Source organism: Schistocerca cancellata, chromosome 1 (genome assembly GCF_023864275.1).
Source record: "Schistocerca cancellata isolate TAMUIC-IGC-003103 chromosome 1, iqSchCanc2.1, whole genome shotgun sequence".
Taxonomy (NCBI): domain Eukaryota; kingdom Metazoa; phylum Arthropoda; class Insecta; order Orthoptera; family Acrididae; genus Schistocerca; species Schistocerca cancellata.
Genome location: NC_064626.1, coordinates 593231888 through 593250787, shown reverse-complemented (window position 1 = coordinate 593250787; position 18900 = coordinate 593231888). Strand labels below are relative to the sequence as shown.

Sequence of the window (18900 nt, the reverse complement as noted above, 5' to 3'; positions counted from 1 at the left end):
CTTTCAGGGGACAAAGGGCAAAAATGGATGAGTACAAAGACCTACTTGACTTTTTAAAGGAAGGAAAGTGGACACAACGTTTACAGAACTGCTGATGAGAAAACGCAGCATTTTTTGATCTAGGGACTGGACACCTATACCTAAAAACCCTGCACTACAAGAGGAGCTCGTAGCCTTTGGCTGGAAATACGTAAGCACATATATGATGATGGAGTACTGGAGATGCAGAAACATACCCAACTACATGGTGTAGCATCCACTAGCTGACACGACCAACTCCCTCGACCTATCGACTGTACATCTCCTCCTTTGCATCGTCGTGTCTGTAGAAGAACATGAACCATCGTAAGCCCCCAACAGTGCCACCATTGCCAACAAGTTGGTCATGCGGCCAAACACTGTCATCTGGTAACCCGTTGTTGCAAATGTGCTCGCAACCACACAACTGCACGTAAACAGAGACAAATGATGACGATGATCTGAGGTGAGGGGCGCTCAACAACAAGATCATCAGCGTCCTGACGAAAAGTCTGCATGCCAGTCTCATTGGTGGGGATGAAGGTTGTCCCCACATGCAGAGCAGTTTATAATATATTAAAGTCTGCCTCCGTTCCCCGCCAATTTAAGGATGAGGCCTGACAGTTCACAAAATTTCACCACTCTTGTAACACTGAAATCAGTATCTGTAAGGATGGTGGACAGATCTCCAACAAGACTGAGGGCTGCCCTAATATCAATATGTAGGACACACGTCGCCAAAACATGCTGAATTGAAAGCGGCACACCACAACCTATAAAGGCACATTTGCATGCCGAGCGTGAGTTTCCTCGGAAACGCGAAATATTAATTAAATAAATAATCAGTGACAAATAAATAAAGCCTATGGCACACAACTGCAGCGCTGTGTCGCTGATAAAACAAAAGCATAATTACGTTACTCTTATGTTTGATTAAGAAAGAGAGAGCTCTGGTAGAAGTGGTGCGAGAAGCACGTATTTTATTCTATTGTCTGGCACACCGCCATATTTCATGTTATAGAAGAATACTGCGAGTTGCAACCAGACTAGGCACTCGATTCTGTAAAGAATTTATATTTATAAAAGTAAGTAGGATTATGAACTGTAGGCTTATTCATTGAATATATCTGATTTAACTAACTGTGTAACTTTTTTATGTTTAGTAGACAATCACCTCTGTACGACGTATTGGCATGGCTGGCAAATTATTGAAATATTGAGATTTAGATTATGAGTCCGCACCTACCGCAGCAGTCTTTGGAAACGATTTATTTACGAAGTCCGATTATTTCAGTTTTATTTCAGGGTCAACTACGAGTAACATTGCCTTTACGAGAAAGCCATTGTCAAGCGTCTGATACCGAATAATTAAACGTCCACGTTCCAGATAAGCAAATATTTATTACAATTACAATCACAATCACCATCATACAGATAGAAAAATTAATATTTAAATAATATTTTTTATTTTATTTATTTTATATTGGCGACCGTGACAGGACTTGTTATTTTGTCATTTGTTACATTGTTCTCTTTGTTTCATGTGAAAAATCAACTTTCTGGACCTGGACGTGAATGTGTGAGAGATAACAAAAAAATCTGAAGATATTTTCCAATTCTAAAATTTTGCGGGAAGACGCAATGAAACTTCCAGCAAAATAAGGTAAGACGCAGCATCTTTGCATTAGCAGGCTTGACCAGACGTATAATTCAGTGTATTAGCTTTTCAGTAGATTCTGTAGTGTTTCTTTCGTGCATAACAGTTTTCAGTGATAAATTTCATTCTCAGTACTTTTCCTTAAACAATAACGTATGCAACAATACCAATACACGAGTGTACAATATGGCCGACTTCTGTACGATACGTAGTAACATGGACAGCAGTCATTACCAATAATCTCAAATTCAGTTTATATTTTTAAATTAACAGACAGCCATTGTTGCTACGAGCGATTCATGCTCAACTGCATTTTATTTTAAAATCAGTGTCAAATATTTTCTTGAAACATATATCACGTGTGGCATGGTAATAACTAGAAATCGATACGCAAAAATGGAACAGCAAAGACGTACTATTCAGACGCAATCCGACTCGGACGAGAGACAAATGTTAGAAAATGACTTTACGACAGCAACCGGTAGTGACGATTTATCAAACATTGACGCAAGTGTTGACGGAAATTTTGGCAATAGGCCGTCCACTACAAAAATTTCAAAGTCTCAGTCAGAGCCCATGTTGATGCATGACGTCACGTCTAATGACGCGACGGGGGCACAGACCTTGCAAACAGTAAACATTGGCGACATGTTACAAATGCTAATGAAACAAAACGCCGAAAACATGGCAACCTTACAGACACAAAATGACGCAATTAAATCTGACCTCATAGCACTCAAGACAGGTAATGACACTTTATGTAAACGTGTGGAACTTATAGAGGCCACACTGACCAAACAGATGACTGAACTCAGTACTAAATTTTCCCAGCTTAATACGAGACAAGAAAAGACTACAACTGACGTAGCACTTTTACAGACACAAGTAAAAAACCTTAATGTCACGTGTGAAGTTCTTACTGAACAAATTCAAACATATCCTTCAGTACATGACAACCTTGAAAAACGAATTACTGACGTACAGAATAAATTTGACAATGTTGAACAACACCTGACTGACATCTTACAATCTGATGCCACAGCTCATTTTCAAAATATTAATAAAGAATTTCATGATTGGGTAGTGAACAAAGACAAACATTTTGATAGATGCTTACGTGAAAATTTACCAACAATTGTGCACGACTCCGTAGCGCAATACATTACTAATAACAAACAGCTGATCAGTGACGCAGTACAATCCGTCACTGCACCCATGAGACAATTCACCGATCGACCACAGTCTGAATGTAACGAAAATATCAGTCAAAATGCACAGTTCAGGAACCAATATACATTCGAGTATGACACACACATACCGCACACGACAAACACACAAGAACAAAACACACCACGACTACAACACATACCACGATGTGCAAACACAAACACAAGCTATTATCATGGTAAACCACAGCAACATTATCGTAATTACTCGCCAGCTGAACATACCAGTAATTACAGTGGAATAAATCCATATCACAATACGAAGGAAGAAGAAAGCTTAATGAAACACAGGCAATTTCAGATTTTTATCCCAGAAAAACGAACCATTCATCCGGTGATTTTTCTTAAATCTTTTAGTAACACATTTCCACGCACTTGGAGTGACCGGAAAAAGATTTCATATATTGTCGGTTACATCCAAGGCGATGCAGCTGTCTGGGCATACAGTCAAGCTGACGTATGTACCACGTACAGTGAGTTTGAGCGTGCTTTTCTGAACAAATTCTGGTCGCAATCCGTCCAGGAGCGACTCAGAAGACAAATTTTAGAACCTGAAACTTTTAACAGTAAAAATGGCAACTTACGCAGATATTTTGAAAAATACTTGAACATGGGACACTTTTTAGACGAACCAGTCGCAACGCGTGATATACTCCGTGCGTTGAAGGCCAAATTGCCTTTCAACATTAAAGAAAAACTCCTACATATCCCGGATGACGATTCAGATTATTTTTTAACAGCCTTAGATTCGGTTGACATGTTACTTGAAGATCAGCGCTTCGCGCGGCAAAACAGCAGCCACAATGTTTACAATAGTGGTATGCAAAACATGCAGGCTTGCCAACTCAATTCTGGCGCGCCCACAGTTGGATACGCGGTACAGCAAAAACAGCAAACTCACATGCCGTCTCAATACGAAAATCAAAATCAACACGCGTATTCCAATACAAACAATAGTTACAACAATAATAACACTTCATGCGGCAATCCATACAAAAGGCACCGCGGTAATAACTACAACGGTAACAACGGATACAAAGGCAACAACAAAAACACAAACAGAAATAGAAATAATAATAACTACGAGCCAAGACAGCATCAAGGTTGGACTCGTAACGATCAGTACTTCCATTCAAACTCTGCTTTACCACAGCAGCCACCAGGACAAAATTGGAGCATACCTTACGACCGACAGGTAAGTTATAATGCGCAACAGCAACAACAACCGCAAAAGTTTGGAGATCATAATAGGCAATATCCGAATGTGAATATAATAGAAATGACACCTGATGCACAACCTCAATCTGTGTCAGTACCTAGTACAAATGCTAATCCGACAAACTAGAAACAGTCACTTCTATGCCCCAGGTCGTGGCTGAAGAATTCTTGCGGGGCGACTGCAATGTTAATCAGTTATTTGACACCACACTTGAACAACAGAATAATGATATGTCGAATAATTCTAAACAAAAATTACCTGTTTTATTTATAAGATACAACCACAATGAGAATATATCAGATGAACTTTTACAAGACAGTACACAATGTCGTTCAAACACAAATGAAATTGTTTTAGCATCTACTACTGGTGTAGTAGGTGGGATTCCAACTACTATTATCCTAGATACAGGTGCAGCTGTGAGCGTTTTGTCTTTTAATTTCTATAAAAAGATGTGTGAATTGGAACCTGTGCCTGAGTTTCCTGCCCAAAACTGTAAAATAACTACTGCACTAGGTAATAAGTCATGTAGGGTTACGAAGCAAGTTTTTGTAAACATTAAAATAGGTAATGGAACCGTACAATGGCCATTCCTGGTTGTACAAAACCTTGTGACAAATTGCATATTAGGAATAGATATTATGAGCGAGGAGGACTCTATTATAGACTTCTCCAAAGGTAAATGTATTTTAAATGATAAAGGCAGTGTAATTATTATTGATTTGGACAGGAGAACTCTAAAGCATGACAAACACTGTACAGGGTACAAGGTTCAGTTAGTACTTGACAATGACATTCAAGATATGCAAACACACTCATCTGACACAGAGCTAATGGACTTGAAAACATTGCTTGATCATAAGATAAGTGAAGCTACAGCTCTCAGTGTACATGAACGTATAAAACTACAGGAAGTGTTATCCAAATATTTACAAGTTTTTACCAAACGATTAGGTGTTATCAACACGTATGTGTACAAGATTGAAGTTAAGCCTCACAAAATCTTCTACCACAAGACATATAACGTACCGTTATCTCAACGACCTGCTGTGTGGCAAGAATTAAAACAAATGTTAGACTGGAAGGTCATTGAACCATCCACCTCACCCTATTGTAGTCCTCTACTTGTTGTCAAAAAATCAAATGGAAGCATTAGGTTAGTGTTAGACACACGAGCAATTAATGAAATAATTTTACCAGTTCACACAAAACCTGAAAATTTAGAAGAGCAATTACAGAAATTTCTAGATGCAAAATATTTTTCCACAATAGATCTCGCTAATTCGTTTTGGCAGGTGGGTATCACTCCTGATTCACGGAAATATACTGCATTTATGTTCGGGGGGCGAGCCTATCAGTTTTGTGTTCTACCTTTCGGACTGAACGTCAGCTCTGGGGTATTCATTACAGCCCTGGATACCGTGCTTGGCGACGATTTAGTTGAGACAGTCACACACTATGTAGATGATATACTGATAGCTACACAGTCTTGGAAGGAACACGTTGACACACTTCAAAGAATTTTAGAAAAATACGCACACCGAGATCTTAGAGCATTTCATGCTGAATAATGTCAAAGTCATACCCATCAAAATATTGCTAAGCAACTCGAAAAACTCTGTTGTTACAACACAGATAATAAGTGGTGTAGAAATTTTCATTTCAGCGGTTCCAGAGTCGCAGTTGAAGGCAGAAGAACTCTTCTTTCAGCGCGCGCCACCACCTGGAAGACGGAATATCAAAATAAAATTTATGATTACGTAGCAGTGAATGATATATTAATTTTTCACGGAACATTTGTTATTGTAGGTACCACTGACTTGGTATGACACCTGACGAACCGACAGACGTCATCTGTGAAGCGATCTTTTACTTTGAGAAATAGATTAGACGCACATCTCTCAACACGAAAAGCATCTATCAGTAGTCAAGGCCACACAGACACTCTACACACACGAACAAAACGCGAGGAATCGAACATTTTTTCTCTCTTACTATTTTGAATATTTATTGAGTAGTGAAAACGCCTGGTCTTGCCTACTGATGTAATGAATGTTGTGTCTAACCTATCTTAATTTCAGATGACATCACGTGACACAATGTAATAACCTATAGCTATGTAATGATGATGCAAACATGTTTATGTGCAACTGTATTATGTTTATGCTAAGAAAATATGTGACGTGTGTATGTATAATTACTTATTTTTTTTAACTGATGTATCATGTAACTGTTACTATGTAAAAAATTTGAACAAAACGAGTGCCAAAAAGACATTGCATAGTGAACCTCTGTTCACGGACATTAACGAACATTACTAACTCTGCAACTACGCAGAAACCTATGTGAAAGAAACGGTTAATGCCTTTCATTATGCAGCGTATCTATGTAAACGCGATGAATGATTTCTTTGATTAATAACTACGAACATTTAGGTGAGCTATATTCAGCAAAAAACTGAAAATGTGAAGGGCATAATTCGTGCATCGTCTAGTGACATTACTACAGTACCTAACTTCAAGATGTTAACTGGATTAAAGTGCCTGTCCAGAAAACAACACGACGGGTGGAAGAATTTTGGTTGGAACTTCAGGGAATGAAATGTTCTCGAAATGTGACGGACACTCTTACCTGGACTGTCCAAGGATCGACGCCAGCTATGTGCCGTCCGAGGTTCTGCAACCAAGCTTCCACGGAATGTAAAAAAAAAAAAAAAAAAAAAAAAAAAAAAACGAACTGCACGTGGACCAATTACTCGACGGGTCACGTCTGATCTGTAATGAGCAATGCCTTTAGTCACAACGAACTGCATCACAACGACTATAATGGAAATGGGAAACGGACACGCTTATGTATTAATCACGTTGTTATACAACGATGTTACTGTGATCAAAAAAACTTTACCACGACGATACTAACGTGTAAAAAAAAAAAAATTATTGTGCAGCAGATGAATATGAACTGTAATAACGACACGATGTGTATAGGTCAACGCACCTGAAACATACGGACATTTTTCTTTGAAGTATTTCAAAACAATACTATGTAACTAAGAACATTCAACAATCTAAGTTGTATTGTGTTATAACAAATATTGTAAATTTAAAACTAAGTTACCTGTCATAGAATGTAGTCTTCATATGTAATCTTGGTTGAATATTTTCTTTGTGCAACGACTGAGAAACGCGCGCACACGAACAATATGAACTGCAATACTGTGCCGCGTGATCTAACTGTACGATATAACGGCAGTGCCGGAGTCACACAGACGCTTCTGCGCATGCGCGCACTCTATCTGCCAACATAAGAACTTTTACGGCGCACCCGCGTCATTCAAATTTTGTATATAATGTGTATAATGTAAGTCATGTAAATAGTTGTAGATAACTTAGATTTTCTTGTGCCTTTAGGTGAATTGCTCGCCTGCAGGTGTGTCCTTTCGCCTCGCAATTCAGGGGGCAATATAAAGGCACATTTGCATGCCGAGCGTGAGTTTCCTCGGAAACGCGAAATATTAATTAAATAAATAATCAGTGACAAATAAATAAAGCCTATGGCACACAACTGCAGCGCTGTGTCGCTGATAAAACAAAAGCACAATTACGTTACTCTTATGTTTGATTAAGAAAGAGAGAGCTCTGGTAGAAGTGGTGCGAGAAGCACGTATTTTATTCTATTGTCTGGCACACCGCCATATTTCATGTTATAGAAGAATACTGCGAGTTGCAACCAGACTAGGCACTCGATTCTGTAAAGAATTTATATTTATAAAAGTAAGTAGGATTATGAACTGTAGGCTTATTCATTGAATATATCTGATTTAACTAACTGTGTAACTTTTTTATGTTTAGTAGACAATCACCTCTGTACGACGTATTGGCATGGCTGGCAAATTATTGAAATATTGAGATTTAGATTATGAGTCCGCACCTACCGCAGCAGTCTTTGGAAACGATTTATTTACGAAGTCCGATTATTTCAGTTTTATTTCACGGTCAACTACGAGTAACATTGCCTTTACGAGAAAGCCATTGTCAAGCGTCTGATACCGAATAATTAAACGTCCACGTTCCAGATAAGCAAATATTTATTACAATTACAATCACAATCACCATCATACAGATAGAAAACTTAATATTTAAATAATATTTTTTATTTTATTTATTTTATAAACCTTCACAGATAGGTGTTCTTTCGCCGGAGGAGGAAGCCATGTGTTAAAGGCCTACGTCTGATGTGCACTCTGGTAAGCGGAACTTCCTTCCAGCAGTGAGGGTGACATGAAGTCCGCCATGCCTGTGTGGTCGATTTGAGAGACCACAGTTTGTTTTCTGTCACCTGTCACTATTCAGTCTCCCACTGGTACATGATGCGTCTGTGAAAAAATGAGATGATGGCATGCAATGGGATCGGAAATTGATGGACAGCACCATCCCGACATGCTTTCTTGGGGGCTCTGTCGGCCATATCGTTTCCCTGTATGCCGATGTGGCCAGGTATGATGATCTTTTGATCATCTACTTGCCACAGTTTTGGAGCCTCTGAAAGGACGCATGGATGAGTTGAATCAACTGGTGTACTGGATATATTTGATGAAGTACTTGTAGTGCACTAAGCCAGTTGAAACATTCAAGAAACCTTGTATCGTGATGTCTGTCAATCCTCTCCAGTGCCATCAGAATCCCATATAATTCCGCAACATAATTTGTAAATTGCTCTGGAAGATGGATTTTAAGAACCCTGTCGGGGAAAACAGCACAACAGTTGAGGATTTTCTCTTGCTGGGATCCATCTGCATAAACAACGATAAAATTGTGGTACACACTTAAAACGGACGAAAATAAAGTTGTAAAAATATAATCTGGAGTACACGTTTTCTTGTACTGTGTCAAGCTTACAATCACTTTGGGCCTCTGGAGATATCAAGGCAACAACGTGTTCCATCCCTGGCTGTGTATTTGGATGTCTGATAGCTCCAGATCCTAGAAACAGTCTGTATCACGTATCCCAAATGGCTTGGTTGAAAGAGGCTGATCGCTGAACAGCCGTTCAGAGGTGGGTTGGACTACTGCACTAAATGCCAATGACTGAGGTGACACTGAGATTTTCAGTGCCTGTCGAGCCACAAGGATATGTCGCCAAATCCAGAGTGGTGATTCACCAGCCTCTGCACATAAACTCGGAACTGGGCTGGTACGAAAGACTCCAGTCGATATACGAATGCCCTCTTGATGGACAGCGTCTAACATCATGCGGTAGTAAGTACGGGCTGATCCGTATACCACGCTGCCATAATGTAAACGTGATCAAACAGTGCCCTACAAAACTGCAGAAGGCGGAACTGTCGGCTTCCCATGTTTTTCCGCTAACGTATTTCAGAATATTCAATGACTTAAAGCTCTTTGTTCGTAGGTCCTTCAACTGTGTGAGCCAAATTAACTTCGAGTCACATAATAAACCAAAAAGCGCACAGTTTCTTGAAAACGTAATATATTGTCCCCCATTATGAACACTGCTAGGTTGAAACGTCGATGAGCAAGATTAAAAGTGACACATGTAGTCTTCTCTGGTTAGAACCGAAAACCAGTTGTCCTGGCCCAGGTTTCCAGCCTCTTAATGGTCAGCTGTAGCTGCCTCCTCGTCGTCGTCGTAAGATCAGTGGAAGAGTAGAAGATTGCAAAGTCATCCACAGACAAAGAGTATTTGACAGGGGTCCTGACTGCAGAGGAAATGCCACTGATAGCAATGGCAAACAATGTCATACTAAGGACACTGCATTGGGGAACCACACTCTCTTGAACATAGCAGTCAGACAAGGTATCGCCAATGCGATGTCGAAAACGCTGGTCCTTTAGAAAGGATTGGATAAGAAGTGTCCACGTAGTTCCTATTCATGAAATTGGTGAAGGATGTTGTACCTCCAAGTAGTGTCGTATGCTTTTTCGAAGTCAACAAACACACAAGCCAACTGGTTTCAGCGTAAGAAGGTTTCCTGCATCGCCATCTCCAGTAGAATTAAGTTTTCAAGTGTGGAACAGTAGCGTCTGAAACCACAGAGGGAGCAGCTCAGGTGACCTCAGGATTCAAGCAGCCAGACGAGATGACAGTTGACCGTGCATTCAAGAGTCTTCCCCAAACAACTAGTTAGGGCTACACTCCAGTAACTGTTAGGTGCGCTATGGTCCTTGCCTGATTTCCAGAATGGAATTAATATTGCCTCCTTCCAAGTCTTGAGATACTCTTCATCAAACCAGATCTGACTGAAACAAGAGAGAAGTTGTCCTTTCACTTCAGGGTACAGATGACGAAGCAAGGCATAATGGATCTTAACAGGTCCTGGAGCAGTGTCTCTGGCCACAGACAAAGCTGATTCCAGTTTTCACATTGAGAACAGAAGGTTGTAGACTTCCTCATTACGCGAGAAGAAATTGAGCTTCCTCATCTCAGCAGTCCTACGGAACACCTGAAAAGTAGGAGATTGTCTAGATGACGTAGTGACAGTAAAAAAGTGTTCAGCAGGAACCTGAGGTGTGCTGCCCTTGCCTGAAATCAGTCTTATTGAGTCCCAAATTTGTGCAGTGGGAGTGGACCGATTAATGGAAGTCATAAATTCCTTCCAAGGAACCCTCTTCCTTTCTTTTATCACTCGCCTCACATGTGCTGTCGCAGATCTGAAGGCATGAAGGTTTTCTGTAGTTGTTCAGTATTTGAAGTTCTGCAGAGCTGTTTGTCTGGCCTTTATTGCCAGTCGACAGTCGTCATTCCAACAAGGTACAAGCCATCGTCTGAAGTGGTTACTAGACTGAGGGATGAACCTTGCGGTAGCCCATTGGATCTCACAATTGATATGGGCCACCATCTCCTGTGCACAATCCTTTTGTTCAAAAGTGGCCCGTCGACTGTACTGCAACCAATTTGCTCTTTGTATCATTCATCTTTGTAGTCTCCTGTCAGCCACTGTCCTAGTCGTAGACGGGTCCACACTGGGAAGTAGTCACTAGAATGTAAATCTGTAACCACTTCCCACTGAAGTGAGTCTGCCACAGCTGGGGAACAAAAACAAAGGTCAATGGCTGAAAAAGACACTGTAGCTGTGGAGAAGTATGTCATCTGACCCACATTCAGAAGGCAGATATTCTCAGAAGGACGAGTGGCTTGATCATCCGACCGCTGGAGCAAGTGGTAGCCGAGCCCGACAGCACATTGTGTGCATTGAAGTCCCTCACAATGAGAAATGGGGGCGGGAGTGCCCGGAAGATTTCTGTCAATGCATCTGCATTCAAAGCATCATTAGGTGGAAGATAATAAGAACACACTGTGATATTAAAGGGTGTTGGAACTTTCATGGGTATTGCTTGTATAGTCGTGGTAAGAGGGACAGGAGAGGAGCGGCATCTGTCATCAATGGATGCAGTCATTCCACCTTCAGACTTGTTTCCAGTAATATCGTCCTTCCTGTAAGGGTGGTAACTCTGTAATGCAGATGTGTCAGCGGCTTTAAGATGCGTTTCTTACAAGCAGATGCAGAAGGGCTTCTCTTGGACCAGAAGCTACAATTGTTCCAACTATGAGCGATATCCATTTAAATTCTACTGCAACACATAAGTCCCGTGGAAGCCATTGTTTAACAGTGGTTGTTTTCTTTCTCCCTCAGAGGCGGTGATTTACTGGGGTGGTCATGGGGGATATTAGCCGGTTCCTGGCTCTCTGGTTCCCCAGTTGGAAGTCCATATCCTCAAGAGCATAGTCCCCATCAGAATGAGCTCACCGATCCGAAGGTTTAATTACCACTTTCTGGTGGGCAGTGACGTGTGGCTTAGGTGGTAAGCCCATTGCCGATGGCTTCTGAATGACTCTGGTTTCAAGTCTAGCGTTTCCCCCACAGGTACACCGACAAGTGCATGTGCTTGTACTTGAATCTGTGGTCTGAGTTTGTGTGGAGGCATTACACCTGGCGATGGGCGTAGTAAAAACCGGAGGTTCCATATCTTTGAAAGATTTTTCAGCTTCACCATAGGGTACGCGTCTCTTGACTTTCAGCTCCCGTATTTTCCTTTTGTCGTTGTAAACTGCACACTTTCTGCTCCACACTGGGTGATACCCAGACCAGTTTACACATTTCAGATGAAGTGTAGAAGAATTGCTTGATTCGTGTACTGAGCCTCCACTATTGCCATACGTAGCCCTCCCATTACATTCCATGTGGTATGGCCAATTCTTTGACATTTGAAGCATCACATTGGGTTAGGAACGAACAGGTGAACCTTAAGACAGATATAGTCTGCAAGGATATGCTCTGATAATTCTGGAGTGTGCACGAATATGTTCAGATGATTCCGGAGTACTAAACGCTACAATAAATGTTGCCGATTTTTCCAATTTGGCATTGACTCTCCTCATATAGTTCTGCACTTCTGTGACGCTCATATTTTTCCATTCTTCACGTAACTCGATGGGGTCCACCTCCATTATATTGGAGCAGGCGACCACACCCTTACTAAAGTTAAGGATGTTATGCAACTCAGTCTCGACTGGGTAGTTATCTAAGGCCTTACATCCAAGAAGCTTAGATATTTGGTTTGAATTAGCAGTATCAGCTAGAAGCGTTCCATTACAAAGTCGTTTGACACTTCTTAGAGACCCAGAAATACCTTCCAACGCCTTGTGAATGTAGAAAGGCGAGACCTTCTCAAACGTTCCCCCTGTTCTCTTGATTACAATGAAAGTGTTACGGCACACTAATGTCTTATTACTATGATTCTGAGATTACTTTTTGGGGAATACTGACGAACTGAGCTCTCTTTGATGAGTGGGTGTATGTACTACCTGATGGTACACCCGTCCTCTCAAGAGTAGTAGTTTGGTGAGACCGTTCCGTAGGGATCCCATGAGATGCTAGGGAAACAACTGACGACGCAGGTAGAGCCCTGCATGCCTGAGCAAGCCTTATACAACTACGGGAATGGGCGGGGGGGGGGGGGGGGGGGGGAGCAGGTGCCCCATGGTTACCCGCTAGAGACTGATATACCTCAACAGCCATTCACCTCATCAACACGTAGCACACTTTGAGGTTGAGGGTCTTTTTGTTTTCATGTGTACCTTCCTCGCAGTCCAGGCCGTGAATCCAAGGCCCCTGTCCTCCAAAACTGCTGCACCACATGGCAGTCACTGAAGCATGCCCGGAGCTTACAGTAACAGAGGGCTGATGGTGCTTACCAGCTCTCAGCTCAGGGAACCAAGGTCGCCAAGCCCATGCCCAGCAACCAAATGCTGAGCCCCTGGGGGAATAAACACAGGCAGAGGCAAGTGCACCAGAGTGATATACTCATGTAGCCAACTACAGAGGGTAAACAGCGTACAAAGAGGCACTGAGATGCGAAACGTCGAAAACAATCAACTAATAGTCATAACAGGTCCGGAACCCCCTCCCCAATCTACATCTGCATCTACATCATACCATCTACATCATACTCCGCAAGCCACGTAATGGGGTGTCGCGGAGGGTACTTTCGGTACCACTATATGCTCCCTCCAACCCTGTTCCATTCGCGAATAGTGCTTGGAAAGAATGATTGTCGGTAATCCTCTGTTTTGGCTCTAATTTCTCGAATTTTTTTCCTCGAGGTAATACGCGAGATGTATGTGGGGGGAAGTAATATGTTGTCTGACTCCTCCTGAAAAGTGCTGTCCCGAAATTTCAATAGTAAATCTCTCTGTGGTGCACAACGCCTCTCTTGTAACGTCTGCCACTGCAGTTTGTTTAGCATGTCCGTAACGCTCTCTCGCCAGCTAAACGATCCCGTCACGAAACGCGCTGCTCTTCGTTGCATCTTCTCTGTCTCGTCTATCAGTCCTACCTGGTAGGGATTCCAGATAGATGAACAATACTCAAGAATCGGGCGTACAAGTGCCTTAGAAGCCACTTCTTTCGTGGATGAGTTACATTTCCTTAAGATTCTTCCGATGAATCTGAGTCTTGTGTCTGCTTTTCCCGCTATCTGTTTTATATGGTCATTCCACTTAAGGTCGCTCTGGATGGTTACGCCTAGATATTTTACGGCAGACGCTGTCTCCAGCTGTTTCTCATAAATAGTGTAGCTGTACAGTAGTGGATTTCTTTTCCTATGTATGCGCGATATGTTATATTTATTTACGTTCAGGGTCAACTGGCAGAGTCTGCACCATTCATCAATTCTCTGCAGGTCGTTATGCAAATTCTTACTATCTTCTGGCGTTGCTACTTTGGTATAAACAACTGCATCATCTGAGAATAGATTTAAAGAGCATCCGACGCTTTCTACTACGTCATTTATATATACTGTGAACAACAACAGTCCTACCACACTTCCCTGTGGTACTCCGGATATTACCTTTACATCTGTCGATTTAGTTCCGTTAAGAGCGACGTGTTGAGTTCTATCTGCAAGAAAGTCATGAATCCAGTCGCAGGTCTGCTCCGATACCCCGTAAGCTCGTATTTTTTTATTAAACGGCAATGCGGGACGGTATCAAATGCCATACTGAAATCAAGGAACACGGCATCAACCTGAGCGCCGTTGTCCACTGCGCTGTGGATCTCATGGAGGAACAGAGCGAGCTGAGTTTCGCAGAATCTCTGTTTGCGGAATCCATGTCGATTTTTATAGAGGAGATGGTCATTTTCCAAAAACGTCGTAATTCTTGAGCACAAAACATGTTCCATAGTTCTACAACAGATTGACATCAAAGATATAAGTCTCTGATTGTGTGGATCTGTCTTATGGCCTTTCTTAAAAACAGGAATGACCTGCGGTTTTCTCCACTCATTAGGTACCTTTCGTTGCTCAAGCGATCTACGATAAATTACTGCTAGAAGGGGTGCAAGTTCTTTCGCATAATCTTTATAGAATCTTAAGGTATCTCATCTGGTCCTGAACCTTTCCACTACTAAGCTATTGTAGCTGCTTTTCAATTCCGCGATCGGTTATCTCAATATCTGCCATTTCGACGTTCGCGTGATGATTGAAAGGAGGGACAGTGTTACGATCTTCGGCGGTGAAACAACTTCGGAAGACCGAATTCAGTATTTCGGTCTTCTGTCTGTTATCTTTCGTTTCGGTGCCGGTGTGGTCGCTGAGAGAATGTATATATGATTTTGACCCACTTACTGATTTTGTGTACGACCAAAATCTTTCAGGGGCTTTACTCAGGTCGGTTGAAAACGTTTTACTTCCAAAATCATTGAACGCTTCTGTCATTGCCCTCCTTACGTTCATTTTCGCTTCGTTCAGCTTTTTCTTTGTCAGCTAGATTTTTACTTCTCTTGAATCTGAGATGAAGTGCTATTTGTTTACGTAGTGCTTTTCTAACACAGTTATTAAACCAGGGTGGATCTTTCCCATCCCTGAAAACCTTACTTGGAACATACTTGTCTAGGGCATATTGAATGATGCCTTTGAATTTTTTCCATTTGTTCTCTACATATTCGTCCTCACCACTGAATATTTTATGCTGACTGCTGAGATATTCTGAAATTTGTATCCTGTCAGCCTTGCTGAGCAAATATATCTTCCTACCTTTCTTAACATTCCTTGTAGGACCCATCGTCATAGATGCTGTCACGGCCTTATGATCACCGATACCTTCCTCCACGTTAACTGATTCGGTAAGTTCAGGTCTGTTCGTTGCCAGGAGGTCTAAGACGTTACCCTCTCGAGTTGGTTCGCCAACTATCTGCTCGAATAAGAAGCGAGGTCTCCTTCACTGATGTAATAGCTGACGTCAGTGGCGAGGCGAGGGCAGAGGACCCTCAGCGCCCGTCACACGCACACAAGCAGCACCCTCAACAACACACAGTCGACACAGACAACACAATCGACTGCACCTGCACCAGTTGCAACAGAGGAACCAGAGGGCAACACAAGCCCACCCTGCGAAATTGTATACTGCCACACTCACGCAACCACAGCAGATAACACCCACAGGCAATCTGAAACTCAGTGGAGGAGAAGGAAGAACTCCAAAGCAGAAGAGGGAACTCCACCGCCCCACAACAAACACGCCAACAACAGGCCAATGAAACACAGGCACACAGTCAAACAGCAAAACGCTGATCCACACTTCCCCCCATCCCCCCACCTCCACAGCAGCAACACATGCACCATAAGAAGAGACACACACCACACCAACACACAAGCTGGTCCATGCACCACGCAAACACCAGAACCAGCTGCCAAAAACCTTCCCAACAACAGAGCGACCAATGCCAACAATATATTCTAACAATTGGTGGCTTATTGGATAGGCTATTCTCCAGTCACACATTGTTTAAGATCCTCACGAGAGCCTTAACTCTCGCCACCACACTTTGCACACAGCTCATGCCTGCTGCACCCTGCCAGCACATGACTGTCGTACAGACTTCACTCTCTGCACTTCCTACACCCTTTCATGGACAATACAGCACGTCAGCCACCTTACACAAACAACTGAACTCTGACAGAAACCCTGTTTGGAACACCAAACAGAGGACTGAATTAGGTGCGTTCGTGGAGTGGAATGGCATCCCAATCATTCTCTTATGAATGAGGCACTACTCAAACAACAGATACCACTATGCTTACTGTGCCTTTCGTAGCAAGGGACTAGGCGACAGGACGGAAGAGCGGAAGGTGGGACAGCAATCATTACACAGAGATATAGAACGCACGAACATAGAGCTCCATGAACTCGAAAGGATGGAGGCCACAGCCATTAGGGTAAAGTTTAACAAAGCCTACACTGCACTGTTATCGCTGTATAACCCGCCAAACAATATCGTAACTTGCGATATCAGCACGGTACTCAACATACCACATCGAGTAATCGCTACTGGAGATATTAGTGTGAAACAGCCAGACTGGAACACGAATACAAATAGGTAGATCCAACGGCAAAAAACTTTACGAACACTCATTAGGCCGAAACAGCATCATACTAGGGCTGGGTGTACTCACACTCAGGCCCACACAGATGTGATAGATATAGGCCTCATAAGGGTATCATAAGCACACTCAATACACTCAATGTTCAAGTTGAAAATGATCTGGCCTCAGACCAGCTGCCAGTTATACTGCATCCGGAAGAGACACTACAGAACATAGAACCACAAACCATGTCAAGTGGGCTCTGCTCAAGGAAACGCTAGGTGATCGTAGTCGTAGTTGATGTAGTTATCGAAGCACTCACCACTGATGTCTAAGTCCCAATGACTGACACCATTCTGGTTCTCGTACCACAGCACCACTCAACGACACTGTCCCAGTAAATCGTGAGCCTTATATCAATGGCAAACCGTCTCAGGAGATACTGACAGTGCGCCAAGGCACCCATTATATAAACTGCACATTAACAGGCTCCAGGGTATTAGAGGGGGGAAAATACAGACATTTAAACCACACAGCAATATCAAAACCTCGCATACTCCGCAGTGGAGAAGGCAGAGCTCGGGGCCAGAAAACAAGCAGCGTCATTCACACTGAATCTGGTTCCAGCAGACCCAGTATTCACACTTGAAACGGATCAGGAGGTTACTCGTGTAATGAATTTTTTGGTGCTAGCGCACACGAATTCATCTGGGCTATTAAGCGAACCTCAGCTAGGAAAGCTCCTGGTCTCTATGGCATTCAGAACCGTTCCTCCAAGAGTTCGCGGACAAAGCGATAGAATACCTAACACACATCACAAATACTACCCAAAGCCACCAACACTTCCCTGTCTTTTGGGAGGTGGCTGGAGTCCTGCCCGGCCGCTAAGGCCGAGCGGTACTAATGCTTCAGTCAGGAACCGCGCTGCTGCTACGGTCGCAGGTTAGAATCCTGCCTCGGGCATGGATGTGTGTGATGACCTTAGCTTAGTTAGGTTTAAGTAGTTCTAAGTCTAGGGCACTGATGACCTCAGATGTTAAGTCCTATAGTGCTTAGAGCCATTTTTTAGCTATCCCATGACTAGTCACCTCTGTGTAAGTTGTGTACATGTGTTTCAGGATAATGCCAAGAGGTGCGCAGAAGAAATGTTGGCTGACTTACGTTTGGGTCGTCCGCCTTCATGAGGGGATGCTGGTGCAGCTGCATGCTCATCATGAGGGGCGCCGACAACCGCACCGAGTGCCGCAGGCCCTTGATGTGAACCTGTAACAGACATAGCTTCAAATCAACATTCTGAACTCGCTCCTGTCACCGACATATAAAGTATACCATTTTGCTTGAATTAATGGCAATTTGTATGTTTTCACGGCCGGAAATGTCACAATTAATCAAATATTCTGGGCTATTACGCCGTAGTCAGATGGATTTCACACTAAAGCCCAACGTTTCGTTCTCATTTGCGGAGGAAGTTTGCAAGGGGATCGTAGCTTTTCTGAGTGTCCGATTCACACCCTGACTCGCTGCTTACTGCCGCAAAATTATTTTTACGCGTGCTTCCACGCAAGGAAGTGACGTCAGATGCTTTATATTGGGACCCGCGAGAAATACGGGCCCTGCGACGATTTTGTGATGTCACACTAGTCGGCTAGTCCACCATACTTCGCGAACGCTCGGCTCCGTGCAAGGTCCACGGGAAATCAATATGTAATCGAAATGGTACTCACTAAAGGCCTTCGTCATGTGCTATCGAGAGCTAACATGCATTTAAACGAGCAGTCAAGAACTGGTAAACTCGTCTGAAACAGTTACTCGCTCCCCACCGGAGACGGCTACTTGCACTCGTATGACCTGCAGTGTCGCGGTCTGTGTCGTATGCGCCGCGACCTGTCTTCCTCG

At 42.8% G+C, this 18900-nt stretch overlaps 1 protein-coding gene across 1 annotated transcript in view; it reads right to left on the bottom strand.

The window, feature by feature from the left end:
* The window catches only part of LOC126088493 (fatty-acid amide hydrolase 2-A-like), a 250432-nt gene that overhangs the window by 44107 nt on the left and 187425 nt on the right, over window positions 1-18900 (bottom strand). Inside the window, exon 8 of the mRNA XM_049906673.1 lies at window positions 18166-18267. Within this exon, the coding sequence (XP_049762630.1) occupies window positions 18166-18267 (102 nt within the window). The remainder of the gene's footprint in view (window positions 1-18165; window positions 18268-18900) is intronic.